The following is a 24,551-nucleotide window of genomic DNA, read 5'->3' as shown; positions in this document are numbered from 1 at the left end:
TGGTCATTTATTGTCTAACCATTACTTCTAAAGTCAAGTATGATAGGTAAAAGATTTCCACCCCACAATTTTAATGTAAGAAAATACTGTCTATCAGAGGGTCTATAAGACTTGACCCCATATCCTAAAACAAGTGGCAATGGAAGGCCTTTAACCCAGGTCTCTTATTTCAGACCCAGCATTTTTCTAAAACCCAGTGTTGCCTACATGCTGCTTCTTAGGATTAAAATAATTAAGAGATAATTATCTAGAAGGGTTCTAAGGTGTGATATATTCTTATCATTAGAGAGGTAAGCTTATACCATAAAGGAGAAATACTGTTTCTGTATTTGAGAATCTTCTGAAAGAAAGATATGGTACAGCAATAATATTACAAATGGATATATATCCTGTCAAATTTATGTCAGTTAGAGAAATGTGTCTCTTGGAAATTGAGAGGAATAAAATACAGCAATATTTTAAAATGTAGGCTTGCTTACTTTCCATCCTTCTCTTTCTTTACACACAATGTGCCCTCCTGCAAATGACTTCTGAAGGCCCTATTGTCAAAATTATTGATAAGTTAAAGTGTTTGTGTGTTACTAGGGGAAGAAAACTAGAGTAGATTTAGTGTAATTTATCAAACATTTATCGATTGACACTCTGGTAGGCAACGTGTAGGGTCAACTGGTATGAAGACAAATAAAACGAAGCCATGCCATCAAGGAGCCTGCCCCTGCCACACCCACCATGTGCCCTTCTTTTTGAGATGTCATACTACTACCACCAGTTTTTTCTCATTGTAGTTGTTTTTAAATTTTTCATCATTGCTACCCAGTAGCACCTTTCCCACTTTCCTTGTCCAGTAAGAGACATTGTAAATGATAGTAAATTAAAGATAGAAAACAAGGAAAAACTGGGCCGTATCTTTTGTTTGACCCAGGCAGCATGTCACAAAGTTCAGACAAACAGTCTCCCATCTGAAGCCAGTATTTGCACAAGCACCTGCTGTGTCATGAATTTGACAGCAATGCAAACCCACTTTATCTTCCTGCTTGCGCCATCTAGGTCTCAGCCTTGCTTCCCTATTTGGTGTCTTGAACTCCATGCTAAATATTCTGATGTTCATGTTTTCCTCCTTGACTCTTCTATCCTCTCTGACTCAGCAACCACTGACATCTGCATCCTGTAGGAAAGAGCCCCTGTTCTTAAGCAATCCCAGTGCCTTCAAATATCCCCATAAGGCCTTACTTCTTTTAGGATCATTTTGATTTTCCACATAACTTGTTTTGACCATACCAAAAAGATTGAATGGAAAGTAAATTCTTAAACAATGTAATGCTTCACCTCGAGTATGTAGCCCTAGCCTATAAACACATGAGGTTGCTTCAATGTCCATGTGTGAATATGGATATGAAGAAGGAAAGAACAATGGATACATCCACTAATTGTCTGTAGTTATACAGAAAACAGAGGTGATGCTAGTTTACCTGTGAATGGAGCCTCACTGTCAGAGGACTTGTTTGCTTATCTCTCTGCCAATGTTTTCTTTTTCAAAATTTTAGTTGACTGATGGTATCTGCTAACCTAGAATCAATCCCTGCTATATAATGACTATCATCCCAGACCCTTCTGTTTATCTTAACTCCTCACATCTCATCCCTGAATCATTGTGCTTTACTTCCTCAATCTGTTTTTCAAACTTGTGTTTTGCCTTCCATCTGTATACTTACGGCATAGTTTATTATTCCTTCTGTGGACTATTGCAGTCAGGGCCACCTCTAACATTTTCAGGGCCCAAGCAAGAATATAAATGGAGGTCACTGGCCTAAGACCCACTTTCTTTCAAATAGGCCTTCCTCTTCCCACACTGTATGGGTTTTCTGGTGCAAATAAGTGGACAACTCAGCCTAAATACCCAAGTCACATCCACCACGTCCACCATAACTTGTATCCACCCTCCATTGTCTATTGGGTTAGAGGTGAAGTATATCAGCGGGATAGACCACCCCCAAGAACGTGGACCAGTGGGAGGGACCCTCTCAGGCCCTGGAAAGGGTGTTGGCACAGGGAATTCTGCGTGCTAGTTCCTGGAGCATGTTCTGGAATAGAGGAGAAGTCGTAGGACAGGTTGTCATTGAGTGTATGCTCTCAGCCTACAGATATCCTACCAACAGGGGAGAGACGCATCCAGAGGAGGGCCAGAGCACAGCCTTTTAAAATATGGGGTCTGAGGCAGCAGTCTTAGTTGCCTGAGTTCAAGAGTGACACTGATAGCAATGGCTTCCTGCCTCCATTCTTTCACTCTATTAATGTTTCATCCATATTTTACCCAGAGCGATCTGAAACACAGATGTGACTTAGATGTCTGTTTCCTCCTTAGAGCTTATTCATTCATATCTCCTATCACTTACAAAGCCCAAATTCCTTAGTATAGTGTACAAGACAGTCATGGTCTACCTACTGCTTGACACTCAGGTCTTGCCCTCATGTTTTATATGCCTTATACATGCAAACTGCTGTGGTTTCCATGTACCTCTTTTTTTTTTCTTTTCTTTTTTTTATTTAAATTGAGACAGGGTCTCATTCTGTTACCCAGGCTGAAGTGCAGTGGTGTGATCACAGCTTACTGCAGCCTCAATCTCCTTGGCCCAAGTGATCCTCCCACCTCAGCCTCCCTTGTATCTGGGACTATAGGTGCACACCACCATGCCCAGCTAATTTGTGTATTTGTTGCATAGACAGGGCTTCCTCATGTTGCCCAGGCTGGTCTCGAACTCCTGGGCTCAAGCAGTCTGCCCACCTCAGCCTCCCAAAGTGCTGGGATTACAGGCGTGAACCACCATGCCCCGCTGCCCCTTCTTTACTTAGCTATATTTTCCTAAGAGTTAGTTCTCTAGCCCATCAGGAAGATTCCCAGGCTGGCTACTTCTGTGATGACCCTTGCAATTTTTATTGAAATCATTTCTGAATCTTTTTTCCCCGCTAGCTTTTAAGACATACGAACTATATCTTGTTCAGCTTTGCACTTCCAGTTATAGAAAAATGCCTGGCATGTGTTAGGCACTTAGAAAATGTTTGAACTGAACCAATGGTATGTGTGTCTCTGCATACTCCAAGTTAGTGTAAATCAGAACAGCTTGTTCTTGCTGCTTGTTTTGATCCAAGACTGAAGAGTGATGGATAAATGTGCTAAGTATTTTCTGTGTTCTTAAGTATGCTTGGTGTAACATAATTTGACATACGCACATATTAAATTGCCTTCCATTCTTTTTTTTTTTTTTTAATTATACTTTAAGTTCTAGGGTACATGTGCATAACGTGCAGGTTTGTTACATATGTATACTTATGCCATGTTGGTGTGCTGCCTTCCATTCGTAGAAAAAAAAAGACAACAACATCATGCCTTTGGAGTATGTGGAACCATTGAATTTTTTCTCAGGGCAATTGCCAGAGAGTGGTCCCTTTTTACATTATAACTAAAAAAACCTCTGCTTGTATTTATTTTATAAGTTCAACTGCTCAGTAAGATTGTTTTGAATGAAGTCTCTGTGAGTCAATATGTACTAAAATGTTTACTCTAGAAGTCAAAATGTAATCCTGACATTTAAGATCTCTGCTCTATCTGAAATGATCTGTACTTAGTTCTTAAACATGCTGCTTGAATTTTCAACTCCTTGCATTTGCCATCATTTCCTTCTTAGAGTGAAGAGTAATGCTCTCTCCTCTGTTCTCTCTCGAAAGCATGGTACATATTACGTTTAAACTGAAGTTCTATTTCCCTGCCCAAGTCTTCTCTGACTATACTGCTTTCATCCCTAAACTCCTGCAGCATTCACTTTTCCTAGCACCATTTTGATATGCATAAATCTTATTATAATTTTTCCTTTACATACATGTTCTGAATCTTATTGTTTTTATGAATTAGTTTCAAGGTTAGCATTTGTCTTCTACACCATTTGCATTCAGAGCTCTAGTATACTACCAATTACTTAATAGGCATTTATAAGCACCTCTTGTTGATAATGCTGAATTTAGAAAAATGATATTTTGATTTCTTTAAAATATAATCTTTAACATGTTTTGGTCTTATTTGTAAAAATGTTTTACTAGTTTTATTTATTTAAAAGATGTTGGAATTGTTTTTTAAGAAATTTATTGTCCAGCACCACCACAAATTGACAATGGAATAATTCAAGGGGAACGTGAACATTATGGATATAGACAGTCTATAACGTATTTATGTAATAGAGGATTCACCATGATTGGAGAGCACTCTATTTATTGTACTGTGAATGACGATGAAGGAGAGTGGAGTGGCCCACCACCTGAATGTAGAGGTAATCACTTTGGATAGTTATATTTTTGCTTTATTCTTACCCTTAGGTCTACATGTGAGTTGCAGACATTCTATGAATCCCCTAAGAAAAAAATGTAAAATGTTTACATAAACATATTTGTATTTTTCTGTGGGACACAATTTTTCTAAAGCTTCTCAGAAAGGTCTATGGCTTGTATACACACACACACACACATACATACACACACATTATGATGTGTATATATAAAATAGGCCTCATATTTTTGGTGAATTTGCTTAAATTTGCTGTTTTATACCATGTTGCTTTCAGTAAGTTAATACAGGTACTTTGTTTATACAAAGAGGATATAAAGTGGTTTATTGGAGGGAGAATCTTAGATTGAAGGCTCTAGATAGTGACCATACATGTTGCAACAACTGAGAAACTCTTGCCATCTGTTGACTTCCCTGAATTAACATTCAATTCTTTTCTGCCTCCAGAATTTCTGTTATTATCCATTCTCCTTCATCCTTCTAGACTTTTTCTTTCAATGTCTTTTTATACCCAGAAGGTACTCTCAGAATCCTTAAAATTGCTCTTTAAATATATTTTAAAAGAAATATTTAGAAGATCAGTGAAGCTGGACTAAACATTGCCTAGTATCAATAGATGGCATTTAAGTAGTGGTGAATACCAACATGACTCAACCATTTGAGTATTTACTTTTATAATTAAAATTGAAATTTTATTAGTATGAATTTTAAAAATTCCTTGTTAAAAATATTTTTATTATAAGTATTATACATAGACATAATGACATAATATTAAAGCCATGGAGATGAGTACAAAATGGGAAGTGAAAGCCTCTTCTCTATCACTAGTCCTACTCTGAGAGGTAACCATTTTTACAAATTCTTTTGTTTCATTCTAGAATATAAATAAACATACAAACATTTTTTATTTATTATACCAATGGTGTGGGTATTCATTTATCTAAGCAGTCCTTTATTGATGGCAATTTAGGTTTCTTGTTCTAGTTTGTTTTTTAATGAACTATTATTACAAATGATGCTATAATAAATATTCTTGTACATCTGTCACTGCACATGTATGCAAGTACATTTGTACAATAAATTCCTTGCAGTATAATTATTTGTAACAAAGGTATGTGAATTACATTTTTCATACCCATTAGTAACGTTGCTTTTTAAAAGACTGTACCAATTTAATCTCCCACTAATATTACATCATTGCGGTGTTTGCACCTTTAATGATAATGATTGTTAGGGAGATTTGACAATGTAAATGGTAAAAATTTTTATTATTTGAATTCATTTAGTTATGAAGTAAATTTAGTGTGTGTGCTTTTTTAATTTGGCCATTTGATCCAGTTCATATTAATTTTTCCAATTTTATTAAATGATCAGTTATTTAGAGCTTAAAAACCATATGGAAGTACCCAAGTAGGTCATGGCAGGCTAATACTTCCATTAAAACAACTATAAAATCTGAATAGATTACCAAAAATTTATATTTTTTAAGGCATAAGATGTAGCTGTGGAAGTAACAAGGTCTGAATGAACTAAAATTCCTGGGGGCGGGTGGTGAAGGCAACCCATTCTGACGTAAGCCAGTTGTCCCTAGGGACATTTGCTGAGTCTGCACCTGGACTAAGGATTCACCTTGACCCAGACAAAAGACCACTTCCAGGAAAGAGAAATCAGCAAAGCTTTAATGGTTATGGAGGGATAGGGTAATACACTGGAAATTGAGGCCCTCAAATGCAGAACCAGTTTTTCCTAAAGGCCATTTGCTAATTTTGGGGCTGCATGTGAGAGGCTGGGAAGCTTGACCCAGAGCTTCTAAAGTACAAAATGAAATCTTTCAGAACCTGATAGTATTTGGATGGCATATACCCACCAGAGGAATAGGCTTTTATCTAGCATACCATAGGTCTCCCCCTTAGCACATCTGTGCTCATTTTGAAACTGTGTAGGGAAGGACATTAGATGGCTGGGAGAACTCTGAAAGATAGACCTGGATCTCCTGCCATCTTCCAAAGGTGAAACAACAAAAATCTGCCAGGCTTTCAGTCAGAAGCCCAAAAGGGCCCCTCCCAAGGAACAGAGGCAAGAGCAGAAATAGATGGAGTCTTACCGAAACTGAAACCCAGCTCAATTCCTAATAGGTTGAAGATATGATTACCTCAATGCAGTCTGCTTATCAGAAAGGCATATCGTATCATCCAGATGTTTTATATACAATGTTTGGCATACAACAAAAGACTGTTAGATATGGAAGGAAGCAAGAAAATATGACCAAATCAAGAGAAAACAAAACCAAATAAAGAATATCCAGATAATTGAGTTAGCAAATGAAGAACTTAAAATAACTGATGAACAAGTTTAAGATGATAAAAGAGAACTTCAACTGGAATCTGTAAAAATGGAGTAAAATGAATATTCTACAACTGGAAAATATCTGAAATTAAGAACACAATAGATAGGTTTAGCTATTCAGACAGAGCAGGAAACAGTATTAGGAACTGAAAGATCAGTTAAAAATACCCAAACTGATGCACAAAGAGAAAAAGCAAAAACAAACAAACAAAAAACTTCAAAGAACCAGCAGTAAAACTGATCACCGCTCAGCAAAAAAATGATGCAGGCCAAAGGATAATAAGAAGAAATCTTTAAAATACTGTAAGAAAATTACTGTTCACCTAGAATTCTATACCCAACTAATACAACATTCAAAACCTAATGCAAAATAGAGATGTATTCAGACAAAAACCAAGAAAACTTTGCACTAGCAGACCAAACATGGACAGAATGAGAAACTAAAGGAAATTCTTCAAGTAGAATGAAAATAATCCCAGGTAAAACATGAAAATACAAGAGGAAATGAACACTGACAAGGATAAATGAATACTGAGTTTATAAACAGTGAATGTAATGTCCTGTGGGGTCTGAATTATACATAGAATACAAATGCACAATAACAATGCAAAAGGCAGAAAGAGGTAAATTCACGTGAAGGTTACACAGTTCTAGCAGTACTGAAAGGTGGTAAAAGTGATAGTTCGCATAACTGACTTATAGTCTAATAAATATTGTGATCTCTAGGGTTGCTACAAATGAATGACAGAAGAATACATAAATCACAAGCTAATAAAAGAATAATAATGGATATTTAATCCAAAAGAGAATGAGAGAGAGAAGCAGAAAGGAACACAGAATAGATGGGAGAAATAGAAAACTAATAAGGTCGTTGATATAGACCCAAGTATGTCAGTAATTACATTAAGTGCAATTTGACCAAGATCGTCAGACTTAAAAAAGATTTTTAAAAAACCTAGTTCTTTACTATTTACAAGAGACACAGTTTAATCAAAAGAACACAGAATAGTTGGAAGGATGGAAAAATATACCATGCAAACATTAACCCTTCAAAATAAGCTGACACAGTTATATTAATATCAATGTCTATTTTAAGATGAAACAGTTCATAATGATAAGGAGGCCAACTCAACAGTAATATATCACAATCTGGAATCTATATGTGCTTGATAAAATAGCTTCAATATATATGTAGCAAAAATGGACAGAAAAAATAGACAAATACACACTCATAGTTGGAAAATTCCATACCTATCTTAATAGCTAATAGGACAAGCAACCAAAAATCAGTGAGACTAAAGAGCTGAGCAACAATTAAACATATATACATATGAGATATTAAACATATACATATGAGATACATAGGACCAATGACAAGTATTTTTTTTCAAGTGCACATGGGATATTTACCAAAATTGACCCTATGCTAGGCTCTAAACTACAATACATTGCAAAAGATTGAAGTTATTCAGAGCATACTTTCTAGCCACAGTGGAATTAAACTAGATGTCAGTAACAAAAAGATAATAACTAAAAAATTAACTTCTAGGAAATTTAAACTCTAAGGTAGTGTATACATTCTCTGGATCAAAACTGAGAACTAACTTGATAGAACAAAGAATAATTTAGAATAATTTTTATATAGGAGGGTCTTAGAAGAAAAGTTCATTAAAAAACTTTACTTATCTTAATAATGATTATCATTGAGTGCCTGCTAAATGCTGTGTTACTTGCTAGGCGTTTTACTCAATTTATCCCGTATAGCAGCCTGTGAGATAGGTTAGGAGGCAGAAAAAAAGACCGATACCATCTGAGTTCCTAGGGCATCCCGTGTGTGATGGGGCTGACAGCAGTCATCCTGGATGATGTAATCTTTTGCTTCAGGGACAGACACTGTGAAATAACTTACTCAATTATTTCCCTTAATCCTTATTCAATAATAATTACTCAATCTGTTCTGCTTTTATCCTCATTTTACAGATGAGGAAACTATAGCTTAGAAGGGTTAGGGACTTGCTAGAGGTCACTAGTACGTGGTAAAATCAGGCTTCGGCACTACCCAATGCCGAACAGGAACTTTGTATAAGTGACCCAATGGCAGATGGGCTCTGAAGACCCAAAAAGTTGCTCTGTTGTTAGATTTATGCCTCTCAGAATATGTTCTTACAAAAGTTTCATGTGACTTGTTACCTAGTCTGAAATCTAAAGAGGAACTAGTGTATGGAAAGTTGGTAACCAGCACAAGAGAATTAAAAGGAGTTATTTTTACTCAGACTCAAGTATCACTTTAATTAAGAAGTGAAACAAAACAAGTTCTCAAGCTCGTTAAGATTAAGTGATAGAAAAGACTGTGATTGTCTCTGTTGGCTTAGTTGTTCTAGAACAACATCGTGTTGTTCTTTAGTATTAGCACAGAAGATAATTTGGGAGAGAAAATAGAGATGTGCCACAGAATAAGATCACTAGTGACTCTAACTTTGATTTATTTCACAAAAAGCAGCTTAAGCACTTCAGTATACTTTGGTATATGTCTTCTTTAGTCACCCGTAGGTATGATTTATATCAAAGCAAGAGCGACTTAGAACTTCAGCTCCTTGAGAAATACACAATAAGACTTGGTTTCCTGAAAGTCATACCTAGGTGTTTGTGGGAGAGAGAGAGGATAGCCACAGAGCAAGCAATGACTAAGAATCTTAACATGGCCAGCAATATTCAGCTAACTTGTTTCTTAACCTTTTCTTTCATAGCAAACTCTGTAGCTTCCAAGGCCCCACCAACAGTTCAGAAACCTACCACAGTAAATGTTCGAACTACAGAAGTCTCACCAACTTCTCAGAAAACCACCACGACACAAACCACCACCCCAAATGCTCCAGGTACAGAAACTCCATCAATTCTTCAAAAACACACCACAGAAAATGTTTCAGCTACAAGAACCCCACCAACTCCTCAGAAACCCACCACAGTAAATGTCCCAGCTACAATAGTCACACCAACACCTCAGAAACCCACCACAATAAATGTTCCAACTGCAGGAGTTTCATCAATACTTCAAAAATACACCTCAGTAAATGTTGCAGCTGCAGGAGTCTCATCAACACCTCAAAGACATACCACAGTAAATGTTTCAGCTACAGGAGTCCCATCAACACCTCAAAAAAACACCACTGTAAATGTTTCACCAACTCCTCAGAAACCTACCACAGTAAATGTTTCAGCTACATTAACCCCACCAACTCTTCAGAAACCCATCAGAGCAAATGATTCAGCCACCAAAGCCCCAGCAGCAGCTCAGACATCTTTCATATCAAAAACCCTATCTACAAAGACCCCTCCTGCAGCTCAGAATCCCACAATGACAAATTCTTCTGCTACACAGGCCACACTAACAGCCCAAAGATTCACCACAGTAAAAGTTGCATTTACGCAGTCTTCTAGCAACACGAAAGTCCACCAATGTACATTCCCCAATGACTAGTGGTCTCAAGAGTACACAAAGATTCCCTTCTGCTCATATTACAGCAACACGGAGTACACCTGCTTCCAGGACAACCAAGCATTTTCATGAAACAACCCCAGATAAAGGAAGTGGAACCAGTTCAGGTCAGTTGACACTGTTCAGGTTTACTGAGTGTGGATGTAATGTGCTATGGTAGAAATAGGAACTTGACCAAGATTGCAGGATTAAATGGTCTCTAATTTATTGTAGCCAGGGTTTTTTCATACTAATACTTTTTGCTTTATTTGGAAGCAGACTTGGATTATACTAGAGCAAATCTTTAAAAAAAGAAACGTTTACAATAATAGAGAAAAAGACTGTGGCCCCATAAAAAAAAATGCTAAATTAAAATTGGTAAAAAAAGAAATTCTGTTTTCTGTAGTAGTTTTAGGGAGTCAACGAATTCGTCAAGACCCCTTCAAAGAACCAAATAAATACTGTCTTTAAGGTTGAGTCCTGGGTCTGGCTCATTGATAGAGACCCATCCCTCAAAGCTTGCTAAGGAATCTTTCCGGATTCCCTAGAGTTGCAGATGTGGTAAAGCATCTCAATAGTGTCGTCTAAGTAATTGAAAATACAGAGATCCTTTCAAATAATTCGTATTACTACAAGCTCTATAAACGATAGGTTCTCAGTGACACCAAGTAATTGTGTTTTATCTGTATAGTTTTACCCATTATGACCATATTTTCAGAATGATTTTATGTATTTCATAATTGTTACCTTAAAGCCTATTTTGCCAGCACCTGGATATTTTTAAGAATTTAAACGTTACAGATGTTATTGTTAAAGTTCCCTTAATACATTTCGCCAGCCCATTTTTCTCCCTCTAAGGCAATTACTGCCCTGAAACTGATGTGCTTACTTCCTGTCTGTTTTCATTCTTATGCTCCATGTATCTTTCCATAAGTAGTACATAATAATATTTCATATTTTTAAAATAATTTACAGAAACTGTATATGTTTCATTGCCTTTTAGCACTCAGCATTGGTTTTGTGGCTTACATTGATTAATTTAGATTTGCTTCACTAATTTTAATTCTTTATGAGGTTTTTTACTTCTTTACAATTTTATGACATCTCTTGGTCTAAAATTTCTAGGTTGAGTATGTCCAGTTTTTAATAGGGCAAGGCAAAGAGAAATAAGCGTCACTTATAAATTTGTTATACAACTTTATTGACATATTTTCTTCTGTAAAAAGTATAAGATAATTTAACAAATTTAAACTGAACCTAATGAGTCAATAATAATATCAATATTTGGGATCAAATTTTACTCTTAGGTACAATTAATTTACTCTTTCAGGACCCAATATAAAATGCCATATTTAACTCTTTTTAATTGAAAAAAAATTATAGCCACCACTTACTGAGTATATACTGTAGGGGTATGTTCCATTCACCTTCTATTTGATGCCACTTGTCGGTACTACAACCTTGCAAAGTATCTTTAGATTGATTTTATCGATGAGGAATTAGAGGCTTAGAGATTAATTCATACAGTTCATATACAGTGCACAGTTTAATCCTGCACTTTTTCTGCTGAGTAATGTTGCTTGTTCTAAATGGCACTCTGAGTCAATGTGTTCACCTCACTTAGGAGAGCAGCTTATTTATTGTTATAATTTTGCTTATCTGAAAGTAAATTTATTTTTGCAGTGTCTCATCCATAATCATTGAAAAATGTAAACAATAAGGTGATATGGTAGTTTTGAGTTTTGATATAGTCTGTTGATAGGGACTTAGTCTTCTTATAGTTTCTTGATAGTAGGATTGGATCAGCAATTATTTGCTGTTTACGTTTTCAAACATGTTTCTTGCCCTCAAGTCTTATAACCAAATTTAAATGGCGTTTGTTTTGGTGGTCAATAATTCTTTATCATAATTTGTATTTATAGTGTTGATTCTGTTGAACAGATATAAACAGTAATGTTTACATTCTACTTGATTAAGTTAATGTGTAATTGTTTTTATAAATTTTTAATTATGGAAATTTGAATTGCTTTTGAGTTTTGTAGTGTAGTTTATTGATAGTATATGAAATTGCTAGCAAATCAATGACTTTAACAAATTTTTGTTTTTAATCCTTTTTTTTCCCTTCATCTATAGGTACTACCCATCTTCTATCTGGTAAGTTTGGCTCTCAGGCAGTTAAAAGAAATTGTTTTCACTGTGGGATATACAATCCATATTCCTGGGAGATAATATTGTCTTCTTGTTTTTTAAAAAAATTATCCTACAGTTTATTTTAAAACTTTTTAGTATGGAAAACTTTAAACATCACTCAAATAGGGAAAATAGTACAGTGAATCCTCATATACTCTCTTGGATTCAGCAATTTTCGACTCATGGATACCCACGTTCCCCACATCCCCTAGATTATTTGGAAAATAATATCAGACATCGTATCATTTCCTTCATAAACATTTCACTAAGTAACCTTTATAAAAACATAACCACGTAGCATACCTAAAAAAATCCGGTAATTCCTTAATATCAGCAAATATTTAGTCAGTATCCAAACTTCCCTGATTATGTTACAATTTTTTAATTGAAACATAATGTTTTATATATTTATGAGGTAAATGTGATATTTTGTTACATGCATGGACTGTGTGATTCTCAATTTGGTATTTGGGGTATTCATCACCTTGAGTATTATTTTTGTGTGTTGGAAACATTTTAGGTCCTTTCTTCTAGTGACTATTAAAAATATATTACACATTACTGCTAACTATGCTTACCCTACTCTGCTATTGAATATTAGAACGTAAACTTTCTATCTAATTGTATGCTTATACCCATCGGCCAAAGTCTCTTCATCCTCCCTCCTACTCACACACTTTTCCCAGCCTCTGGTATCTAACATTCTATTCTTTGCCTCCATGAGAACTTTTTTAGGTCTCACATGTGAGTAAGAGCATGTGATATTTGTCTTTTTTGCTTGGCTCATTTCATTTAATATATGGCCTCTAGTTCCATTCATGTTGCTGCAAATGACATGATTTTATTCTTTTTATGGCTGAATGTATTTCATTCTATATATACTAGATTTGTATTTATTTATTTATTTAATTTATTTATTTTGAGACAGGGTCTCATCCTGTCACCCAGGCTGGTAAGCGGTGGTGTGATCATAGCTCACTGCAGTCTCGAACTCCTGGGCTCAAGCGATCCTTCCACTTCAGCCACCCAAGTAGCTGGTACTACAGGTGTGTGCCACGACACCTGGCTAAGTTTTTGAAATTTATTTTTTGTAGAGACAGGATTTCCCTATGTTGCCCAGGCTGGTTTCGAACTCCTGGCCGTAAGCGATTCTTCCGGCCTCCCAAAGCATTGCGATTATAAGTGTGAGCCACTGCACCTGGCCCCACGTTTTCTTTATCCATTTGTACATTGATGGACACTTAAGATGATTCCATATCTTTGCTGTTGTGGATAGTGCTTCAATAAATATGTGAATGCACTTATCTTTTTGATACGTTGGTTTATTTTTCTTTGGATAAATAGTAGTATAATTGCTAGATCATAAGATAGTTCTATTTTTTATGTTTTCAGGAACCTCTATATTGTATTCCACAGTGGCTGTACAAATTTACATTCTCACCAACAGTATATAAGATTTCCTTTTCTTCACATCCTCACCAGCATCTGTTATTTTTTGTCTAAAAATGGTCATTCTAACTGAGGGTAAGAACTGATATCTCTTATGGTCTTGATTTGCATTTCCATGATGATTAGTGATGAGCAGTTTTTCATATACCTGCTGGCCATTTGTATGTTGTCTTTTGAGAAATGTCTGTTCATGTCTTTTGCCTACTTTTTAGTGTGATTATTTGTTTTTTTGCTAGTAAGTTGAATTCCTTGTATATTCTGGATATAGTACCTTTACAGATGAATAGTTTATAGATATTTTCTTCCATTCAACAGGTTGTCTCTTCACTCTGTTGATTGTTTCCTTTGCTGTACACAAGCTTTTTAGTTTAATATAGTCCTATTTATGTTTTTGTTTTTATTGTCTATGCTTTTGAGGTCTTAGCCATTAAACCTTCGCCTAATGTCCTTTAGAGTCTTCCTGATGTTTTCTTCTAGTAATTTTATAGTTGTGGATCTTATGTTTAAGTTTTTAATACATTTTGATTTGATTTTTGAACATGGTAAAGAGCAGAGGTCCAGTTTCATTCTTCTGCATTTGGATATTCAATTTTCCCAGCACTATTTATTGAAGAAGGTATCCTTTTCCCAATGTATGTTCTTGGCACCTTTGTAAAAAATCAGTTAGCTATAAATATGTGGATTTATTTCTGGGTTCTCTGTTCTGTTCCATTATTCTGTGTGCCTGTTTTTATACCAATACCATGCTGTTTTTGGTTACTATAACCTTATATTTTGAAGTCAGGTAGTGTGATGCTGCCAGCTTTGTTTTTGCTCGGGTTTTGTTAGCTCTTTGGACTCTTTTTTGGTTCCACAATCATTTTAGGACTTTTTTTTTTTTTCTATTTCTGTGAAAAATGGCATTGGTATCTTGATAGGGTTGTATTAAATCTTTAGATTGCTTTGGGTGGTATAGTCATTTTAACATTTCCTCTAGGTTTTCCAGTTTGTCAATGTATACTTGTTTATAATAGTCTCTGATATTTTGTATTTCTGTGGTATCAGTTGTAATGTCTCTTTTTGATTTCTGATTTTATTTGGGGCTTCTCTCTTTTTTTTCTTGGTTAGTCCAGCAAGTAGTTTATCAGTGTTGTTTATCTTCTCAAAAAAACAAGTTTTCACTGTATTGTTTTTTAGTCTCTATTTTGTTTAGCTCTGCTCTGATTTTTCTTATTTCTTTCCTTCTGCTAATTTTGAGGTTGGTTTGTTCTTCCTTCTTTAGTTCCTTAAGATGCATTGTTAGATTGTTTATTTGAAATCTTTCTACTTTTTTGATGTAATCATTTGTTGCTGTAAACGTCCCTGTTAGCACTCCTTTTGCTGTGTCTGATAGGTTTTGCTACACTGTTTCCATTACTATTTTTTCAAGAAATTTTTTTTATTTCATCCTTACTTTCTCCCTTGACCTAATGGTCATTCAGAAGCCTGTTTAATTTCCATTTATTTGTATGGTTTCCAAAGTTCCTGTTGTTATTTTCTAGTTTAATTCCATTATGGTTTGAGAAGATACTTGATACGATTTTGACTTTTTCAAATTTATTGAGACTTGTTTGGTATCCTAACATATGTTCTATTCTGGAGATTGTTTCATGTGCCATTGAAAAAATTCTGTGGCTATTGGGTGAACTCTTCTGTTAGTGTCTGTTAGGTCCATTTGGTCTAATGTGCAATTTAAATTCAATGTTTCTTTGTTAATTATTTGTCCAGATGAGCTAATGCTGATGGTGGGATGTTGAAGTTCTTCACAATTATTTTATTGGAGTCTATCCCTTTAGATCGGACGATATTTGCTTTATATGTTTGGGTGCTCCAGGATTGGGTGCATACATGTTTAGAACTGTTATATCCTCTTGTTGAATTGATCTCTTTGTCAATTATGTAATGACCTTCTTTGTCTGTTTTTACTGTTTTTTTTTTTTCCTAAAGTCTGTTTTATCTGATATAAGTACAGCTACTCCTGTTTGTTTTTGGTTTGTGTTAGCATGGAGTATCTTTTTCCATCTCTTTACTTTCAGTCACAATGTGTTTTCACAGATGAGATGAATTTCTTGAAAGAAAGGTAGTTGGGTTGTGTTTTGCATCCATTCAACCAGTATACATTTTTTAAGATGAAAGTTTAATCTGTTTACATTCAGGGTTATTGATATGTGAGGGATTATTCCCATCATCTTATGAATTGATTTGTGGTTGTTTTGTTCTTTTTGTTCTCTCTTATTATTGTAATATAGAGTTTTTCTTTCGTAACATTTTAGTCTTTTCTTTGTGTTTTTGTTCTACAGGGGTTTTTAAAATTTCTGTGTGTTTTCATGATTGTAGATATCATTCTTTCTCTTCTGGGTATAGCACTCCCTTAAGCATTTCTTGTAAGCCATCTCATGGTGATGGATTCCATCAGCTTTCTTTTGTCTGGGAAAGACATTGTTGCTCCTTTATTTATGAAGGATAACTTTCCTAATCCTTGGCTGGTAGTCTTTTTCTTTCAGCTCTTTGAGTATATCATCCTGTTCTCTCCTGGCCTGTAAGGTTTCTGCTGAGAAATCCATTGTTAGTCTGATGGGGTTCCTGTATAGGTGACTAGATGCTTTTCCCTTGCTGTTTTTAGAACTCTTTGTCTTTGACTTTTGACAGTTTGACTATAATTTGCCATGGAGAAAATCTTTTTTTTTCTTTCTTTCTTTTTTTTTCTTTTGAGACAGAGTCTCATTCTGTCACTCAGCCTGGAGTACAGTGGCGCAATCTCAGCTCACTGCAACCTCTGCCTCCCAAGTTCAAGCGATTCTCCCACCTCAGCCTCCCGAGTAGTAGCTGGGATTAGAGGTGTGTGTTACCATGCCTGGCTAATTTTTGTATTTTTAATAGAGACAGGGTTTCACCATGTTAGCCAGTCTGGTCTCGAACTCCTGACCTCAGGTGATCCGCCTGCCTCAGCCTCCAAAGTGCTGGGATTACAGGCGTGAGCCACCGTGCTGGGCCAGAGAAGACCTTTTTAAATTGTATCTACTTGTTGATCTCTGAGCCTCCTGTGTCAGGATGTCTAAATTTCTTGTTAGACTTGAGAAATTTTCCTCTGTCGTTTTAGTAATAGATTTTCTAATCCTTTCATTTTCTCTTCACCTTCTGAGACTCCTAAAATTTGAATAGTTGGGCACTTTAGGGTGTCCCATATGTCATGTAAACTTTGCACATTTTAAAATTATTTTTTCCTTATTCTTATCTGACTGTGTTATTTCAAAAGACCTGTCTTCAAGTTCTGAGATTCTTTCTTCTGCTTGATCTAGCCTATTATTGATGCTTTCAAGTATATTATGTATTTAATATTTCATGAAGTATATTATGTATTTCTTCTTATTATGTATGTCAATTCTTTATTTCCGGAAGTTGTTTGGTTCTTTTATATGTATATTTTTTGGTAAACATCTCATTAATATCCTGAATTGTTTTTCTGATTTCTTTGTATTTTTTTAAAACAAATTTTAAAATTTGTATCTCACCTCTCTGAGCTTTTTTAGTATCACAACTTTGAATTCTTTTCCCAGAATTTTGTAAATTTACTCTTGATTGGGATCTGTTGCTGGAGAATTATTGTGTTCCTTTGGTGGTATCATATTTTCTTGGTTTTTCACGTTTCCTGCCTCCTGAAGTTAATATATGTGCATCTGATGTGATACTTGTGGTTTCTAATTTTTTGAATTTGCTTTTGTAGGGGAGGACTTTTCCTGAAGATGTATTTATGGTGTCTGTTAGGTGGGGCACTTTGGCTTTGATTCTGGGTGCATGCAGTAGTGTAGTTTCTGTAAGACCTTCAGCTGTAAATAGCATCAGTGGTATCTGTCATTTCCTCAGTGCCTTAGGATGCAGTTACTAGTGGAGATTTGCTAGGGAATAGGATGCCATGTGGGCCAGTCTTCAGACCCAAGTGTTGGCAGTGGTGGGCTGAGTTTGCCTGTCCTTGGGCCCAGGATGATATTGCTGGCACCAGTGTTAGCAAGCCCAATCAGGCCAGGTATTGGTGGGTCTCTAGGTGGGTTTCCAGGTGGCTCACTTGGGTGCCAGAAATGATAGGCGACCTGGTTCTCAGGCTACTTGGCAGCAAGTGGGGGCATGGGTGATGGCAGTAGTAGTGGTGGGACAACCCTGTGGGACACAAGCAGTCTGTGCCGGTGTTGGCTGTGGCTGTGGTGATTGGGCAGGTCAGTTTCCAGGTCTGCAGGTGGCTTGGCAGCTGTGATGTTAGTGGCAGGTTGAGTGGGCCTGACTTCAGACCCCAGGATGAGTGCTCAGCTGCCAATGGTGGTATACTGGCTGAGCATCTAGGCACCTAGATGGCAGGCTTGGGTACTGAGAGAGTGAGGCTGGGCCAGGGGGACTTGTCCTCAGGCCTCCCTGTGGTGCATGTGAGTGCTGGCTGTGGTAGGACGGGATAGAGTATTCCTCGGCCACTGGTGGAATGCTTAGGTGAGGACAGTGTGGCTGTGCTGTGGACCAGCAACTTGGGAGAGCAGAATTGTTTTCATTTGGGAGCAGCCACAGAGAGGTGGCTGGGGCACATGCAGTTTGCTCATGCCTCAGCCCAAAGCAGCCAGCAGCAGCCATAGCTTCATGCATTGGAATTTGTCCTCAAGGAACCAAAAAATGCCTGGCTGCTCCTCTATTGGGGGTGCCAGGTTGCTGCCAGTGGCTCCTACTTTGGCTCAGGCAACAGTGGCCCCAAAGCAAGATGCAGTCTGGGAGGGACTGGGCTCTCAAAATAGTGTTGTGCTGTGGCTGTTTAGGACTCAGGGGTTTGTAGTACTCAGTGTGAACTTACTCTCTGGAGTAAGGCCATCCCACTGTCTCCAGGCAGCTTCCTATGTTATATCTAGGGCCTATGAGAATCAAGGGACTCCTGTAGGGAGTCCCATTTTACCCATTTTACCCATTGTGGGAGTCTTCAGAGGGAATGTGGACTGGTGGGGTTCTCTCATGTACTCTTTTCCTGCATTAGGGAGTCTCTCCAGGCTCCCAGACAATCTCAGCCAAACAGGCTGCCTTGCTTCTGTCTCCTTCCTTGCTTTGGTGCATCCTGTCACTTGTTTGTTAAATTCTAGTGTTCTGTCTTTGATGATCTCTTCAAAATGTGATTATGTAGTCACTACTTAGGTTTCTTTCCATGGAAGAGGAGAGGACCAGAGGCATCTAGTCAGACATCTTGAAGCCACTCCCCCAATATTGTCTTAGGAAAACAATCAACATGTAGTGTGCGTGGATACCAAAGGGAAAATGGGTAAACACATTTTTTTCTTCCACCTTTTATTTTAGGTTTGGGAGGTACAGGTGAAGGTTTGTTACGTGGGTAAATTGCGTGTCATTGGGGTTGAGTGTACATACAATTTCATCACCCAGGTAGTGAGCTTAGTGCCCAACAGGTAGTTTGGTGATTCTCACCCTCCTCCCACCTTCCATTCTCAAATAAGCCCCGGTGGCCGTTGTTCCCTTCTTTGCATCCATGTGTACTCAGTGTTTAGTTCCCACTTATAGGTCAGAAGATGTAGTATTTGGTTTTCTGTTCCTGCATTAATTCACTTAGGATAATGGTTTCCAGCTGCATCCACATTACTGCAAAGGACATGATTTCATTCCTTTCTATGGTTGTGTAATATTCTATGGTGTATATATACCACATTTTCTTTATCCAGTCCATCACTGATTTGCATCTAGGTTGATTCTATGTTATTGTGAAAAGTGCTGATGAACATACGCATGAATGTGTCTTTATGGTAGAATGATTTATGTTGATTTAGGTATATACCCAATAATGAGATTGCTAGGTCACATGGTAGTTCTGAGTTCTTTGAGAAATCTCCAAACTGCTTTCCACAGAGGCTGAAACTAATTTACGTTCCCACCAGCAATGTGTACATGTTCTCTTTTTTCCACAACCTTACCAACATTTGTTATTTTTTCACTTTTTAATAATAGGCATTCTGTCTGCTATGAGATGGTATCTCATTGTAGTTTTGATTGCATTTCTCTAATGATTAGTGATGTTGAGGATTTTTTCCATATGCTTGTTGGCCTTACATATGTCTTCTTTTGAGAAGTGTCTGTTTCTGTCCTTGGCCCATTTTTTAATGGGTTGGTTTGATTTATGTTTATTTGTTTAAGTTCCTTAGAGATTTTGAATATTAGAACTTTGTTAGATGCATAGTTTGCAAATGTTTTCTCCTTTTCTGTAGGTTTTCTGTTTTCTCTGTTGACGTATTTTTTTTTTTTTTTTTTTTTTTGCCATGCAGAAGCACTTTAGTTTAATTATGTCCCACTTGTCAATTTTTGTTTTTGTTGCAATTACTTTTGGAGACCTCATCATGAAGTATTTACTAACACCTATATCAGAATGGTATTTCCTAGGTTTTCTCCTAGAGTTTTTATACTTTTACATTTTAGGTTTAAGTCTTTAATCCATATTGAGTTGATTTTTGTATATGGTGAAAGGTAGGGGTCCATTTTCAATCTTCTGCATGTGGCCAGCCAGTTATAGCATTTATTGAATAGGGAATCCATTCCCCATTGCTTGTTATTGTCAACTTTGTCAAAGATCAGATGGTTGTAGGGGTATGGCTTTATATCTGGGTTTTCTAACCTCTTCCTTTGGTCTATGTGTCTATTTTTGTACCAGTACCATGCTCTTTTGGTTACTGTAGCCTTATAATATAGTTTGAAATCAGGTAGTGTGATGCTTCCAGCTTTGTTCTGTTTACTTAGGATTGCTTTGGCTATTTGGGTTCTTTTTAAATTCCATATGAATTTTAAAATATATATTTTTTAGTTCTCTGAAAGATATCATTGGTAGTTTGACAGGAATAGCATTGGATCTATAAATTGCTTTGGGCAGTGTGGCCCCTTTTAAAATTTTTTTATTATTATTATAATTTTTTTGAGACAGAGTCTCACTCTCACTCTGTCACTCAGGCTGGAGTGCAGTGGCATGATCTTGGCTCACTGCAACCTCCATCTCCTGGGTTCAAGCGATTCTCTTGCGTCAGCCTCCCAAGTAGCTACGATTACAGGTGCACACCACCACACCCAGCTAATTTTCGTATTTTTAGTAGAAATGAGGTTTCACTATGTTGACCAAGCTGGTCTCAAACTCCTGACCTCAAGTGATCCACTTGCCTCAACCTTGCAAAGTGCTGGGATTACAGGCATGAACCTCCATGCCCAGCAGTATGGCCCTTTTAAAAATATTGTTTCTTCCTATGCATGAGCATGGAATATTTTTCCATTTGTTTATGTTGTCTCTGTCTTCTTTGTTTTCTATTTCTTATACAGATCGTTCACCTCCCTGGTTAGCTGTATTCATAGGTATTTTATCCTTTTGTAGTTATTGTGAATAGGTTTGCATTCTTGATTTGGCTGTCAGCTTGACATTGTTGGTGTATAGAAATGCTTCTGATTTTTGTACCCCGAAGCTTTACTGATGTTGTTTAACAGTTCTAAAAGCTTTTAGGTAGAGACTCTGGGGTATTCTAGGTTTAGAATCATATCATCTGTGAAGAGAGATAGTTTACTTCCTATCTTCCTATATGGATGCCTTTTCTTTCCCTTGCCTGATTGCTATGGCTAGGATTTCCAGTACCATGTTGAATAGGAATGATAATAATGGACATCCTTGTCTTGTTCTGGTTTTCAAGGTGAATGCTTCCAGCTTTTGCTCATTCAGTATGACATTGGCTGTGGGTTTTTCATAGATGGCTCTTATTATTTTGTGGTATGTTCCTTTGATGCCTAGTTTGTTGATGACTTTTAACATGAAGGGATGTTGAATTTTGTCAAAAGTGTTTTTGGCAACAATTGAGATGATCACGTGGTTTTTTGTTTGTAGTTCTGTTTATGTGATGAATCACATATATTGATTTGCATGTGTTGAGCCAACCTTGCATCCCAGGAATAAAGCCTACTTGATTGTGGTACGTTAGGTATTTGATGTGCTGCTGGATTCTTTTTGCTAGTATTTTGTTGAGAATTTTTGCATTTACTTTCATCAGGGATTTTGGCCTGAAGTTTTCTTTTTTGTTATGTCTCTTTGCCAGATTTTGGTATCAGAGTGATGCTGGCCTTATAAAATGAGGAGTCCCTCTTCCTTGATTTTTGGCATAGTTTCAGTATGATTGGTACTGGCTCTTGTTTGTATGTCTGGTGGAATTTGGTTGTGAATCCATCTGGTACAGGGCTCTTTCTGGTTGGTAGGTTTTTAAAATTACTGATTCAAATTAAGAACTTGTTATTGGTCTGTTCAGGTATTTAATTTCTTCCTGGTTCAATCTTAAGAGGTTGTATTTTTCCAAGAATTTACGATTTATTTTACATTTTCTAGTTTGTGTACATAGAGGTGTTCAAAATAGTCTCTGAGAGTGTTTTGTATTTCTGTAGCATTGGCAGTAATATCCCCTTTGTCATTTGAGATTGTGTTTATTTGGATTTTCTCCCTCTTTATTAGTCTAGCTAGCTATCAATCTTATTTATTCTTTCAGAAAACCAGCTTTTGGTTTTGTTGATCTTTTGTATTCATTTTTGCATCTCAGTTTTATTCAGTTCAGCTCTGATTTTGGTTATTTTTTTTTTCTTCTGCTAGCTTTTGGGTTGGTTTCCTCTTGTTATTTCTAGATCCTCTAGAGGTGCTGTTACTTTGTTAATTTGAGATTTTTCTAACATTTTGATGTAGGTGTTTAACGCTACAAACTTTCCTCTTAACATTGTTCTGGCTGTGTCCCAGAGACTCTGGCATGTTGTATCTTTGTTTTCAGTAGTTTCAAAGAATTTCTTGATTTCTGCCTTAATTTTCAGAATACCAGAAGTCATTCAGGAGTAGGTTGTTTAATTTCCATGTAATTGTATAGTTTTAAGAGATCTTCTTGGTATTGATTTATATTTTTATCATGCTGTGGACTAAGAGTATGGTTAGTATGATTTTGGTTTTTTTAATTTGTTTAAAATTGCTTTATGGCTGAGTATGTGGTCAATCTTAGAGTATGTGCTATATGCAGATGAGAAGAATGTATATCCTGTTGTTGTTGAGTGTAATGTTTTGTAGATGTCTGTTAAGTCCATTTGGTCAAGTGTCAAGTTTAGGTCATGAATATCTTTGTTAGTTTTTTGCCTTGATTATGTGTCTAACATTGTCAGTGGGGTGTTGAAGTCTCCCACTATATTGTGTGGTTATTTCCATCTCTTTATCGGTCTTTAAGAACTTATTTATCAATCTGGATGATCCAGTGTTGGATCTGAAAAGAGTAATAAAAACATTATCATTACTACCATTATTATTTATTGTGGTTATTTTATATTTTGAATGAACTTCTAAGCTAAAAGATTTATCTTGAAAGATTCCAACTGTTGGAATTCACTTTGTTTTAAATAGAAATAAAAGTGTTTCAAATGAAAGTCTGATGATTTAATGATCCCAAAAGTGATGAGTTTAACACATGAGTTTTTTCTCACCTGCTCAATGGCACTCAATGAAGGTTTGAAATGCCTTTTTTTTTCTGAAATTCTTTAAGTATTATACCCTTTGATTTTCTAGAAAACTTTCCTTAGTGTTAGTTGGAATTCCAGCTTCTGTTAAAAAATAAAGAGGATGTCCTTCCTTCTTAAATTGGACATATGGCAACATTTTTGTGTGTGTGATTTCATATTTGTAGGACATAAACCTGAAAATTATATTCATTAAATTTATTCCGTGCATGAGGTTACTCTTCTTTAAAGATAAATTAACTCTACTGCAAGAAAATTGTTTCATCGATTGCACTGTAATATAAGTAAAATGATACAGATGATCTTTGAATTTTGAAGTATTTGATTTTTTTTTCCTGTTCTGCTAAGGAAGAAAGACCAACTGATGTTACAGAACTTTCCAATTTGCCTTGTAAATGAAGCGTGTGTTGTGAATTTTAAATCTGTTCTTCCATTGGCTCTGTGTAAGTGTTTCCCAATTTTTTTGTGTGTCAGAGGGGCGTTAATTCTTGCTCTCTTCTCACCAAAGACCTTTTTAGACATTTTTTTCTTGATCATCGTCCACACACATATACTGTAAATCAGTTTATGTATCACATATATATCTGCACTCTATACTTAAAAAAGGAATTTTTTTTTTTACTTTCATCAGGTATCACCCCCATTGAGAATGCTTGCTTTCTGTTGGTTTTGTTTTTATTTTTTTAAAAGACAAAATCATACAGAAGAAATAACTTAACCTCTGGAGTCAAACCAGTCGGACGTCGGTTTGAATCCTGTTTTTTTCACTTAGTAATTATTCAACCCAAGTGATTAACTTAATCTCTCTGAGGCTGAATTTCCTCATTTAAGAGATAGAGATTGTGTTTCCTATGTGAAGTATTTGAAGCTTAATGTGATTAGTGGATATGAAAACTCCAAGCACAATCCTAAAAGTTGAATAAATACTAGCTTGAGGAAGTCACTGCGTGCAATCACTATTATTTTCCTAAGCTGGATTTCTGATAATTTTATCACTCCCTCTGGCCACACCAAAAAGTAAAACAGTCTTTTATTCAGGTAATATTTACATGTTTTCTCTGTGGCAAGTACTGTACTGATATTTTTTTAATGTATTATTTCATATTATTCTCACAACAATCTTATAGTGTAGCATTTATATCCCATTTTCAGCTAAGAGAACTGTGGTTTTGCAAGATTTGTAACTTGCCCTTCACAGAGCTAGTAGGC

General features: G+C 36.2%; 1 protein-coding gene across 9 annotated transcripts in view; it reads left to right on the top strand.

Annotated features, from left to right (window-relative positions):
- CD55 (CD55 molecule (Cromer blood group)) overlaps window positions 1-24,551 on the top strand; it is a 45,683-nt gene that overhangs the window by 5,512 nt on the left and 15,620 nt on the right. For 3 of the 9 annotated variants that reach the window (XM_010365639.2, XM_030935942.1, XM_010365642.2), the window contains exons 6-9: window positions 4,131-4,319; window positions 9,427-9,555; window positions 10,202-10,282; window positions 12,288-12,308. In XM_010365639.2, the coding sequence (XP_010363941.1) occupies window positions 4,131-4,319; window positions 9,427-9,555; window positions 10,202-10,282; window positions 12,288-12,308 (420 nt within the window). Of the gene's footprint in view, window positions 1-4,130; window positions 4,320-9,426; window positions 9,556-10,201; window positions 10,283-12,287; window positions 12,309-13,268; window positions 13,391-13,736; window positions 13,869-23,690; window positions 23,786-24,551 lie in introns of those variants that run through there. The other 6 variants (XM_030935941.1, XM_010365641.2, XM_030935940.1 and 3 more) reach the window with 5 other exon arrangements.

Source organism: Rhinopithecus roxellana, chromosome 8 (genome assembly GCF_007565055.1).
Source record: "Rhinopithecus roxellana isolate Shanxi Qingling chromosome 8, ASM756505v1, whole genome shotgun sequence".
Lineage (NCBI taxonomy): Eukaryota > Metazoa > Chordata > Mammalia > Primates > Cercopithecidae > Rhinopithecus > Rhinopithecus roxellana.
The sequence above is the reverse complement of the archived record's forward strand: the minus strand, read 5'-3'. Positions and strand labels throughout refer to the sequence as shown.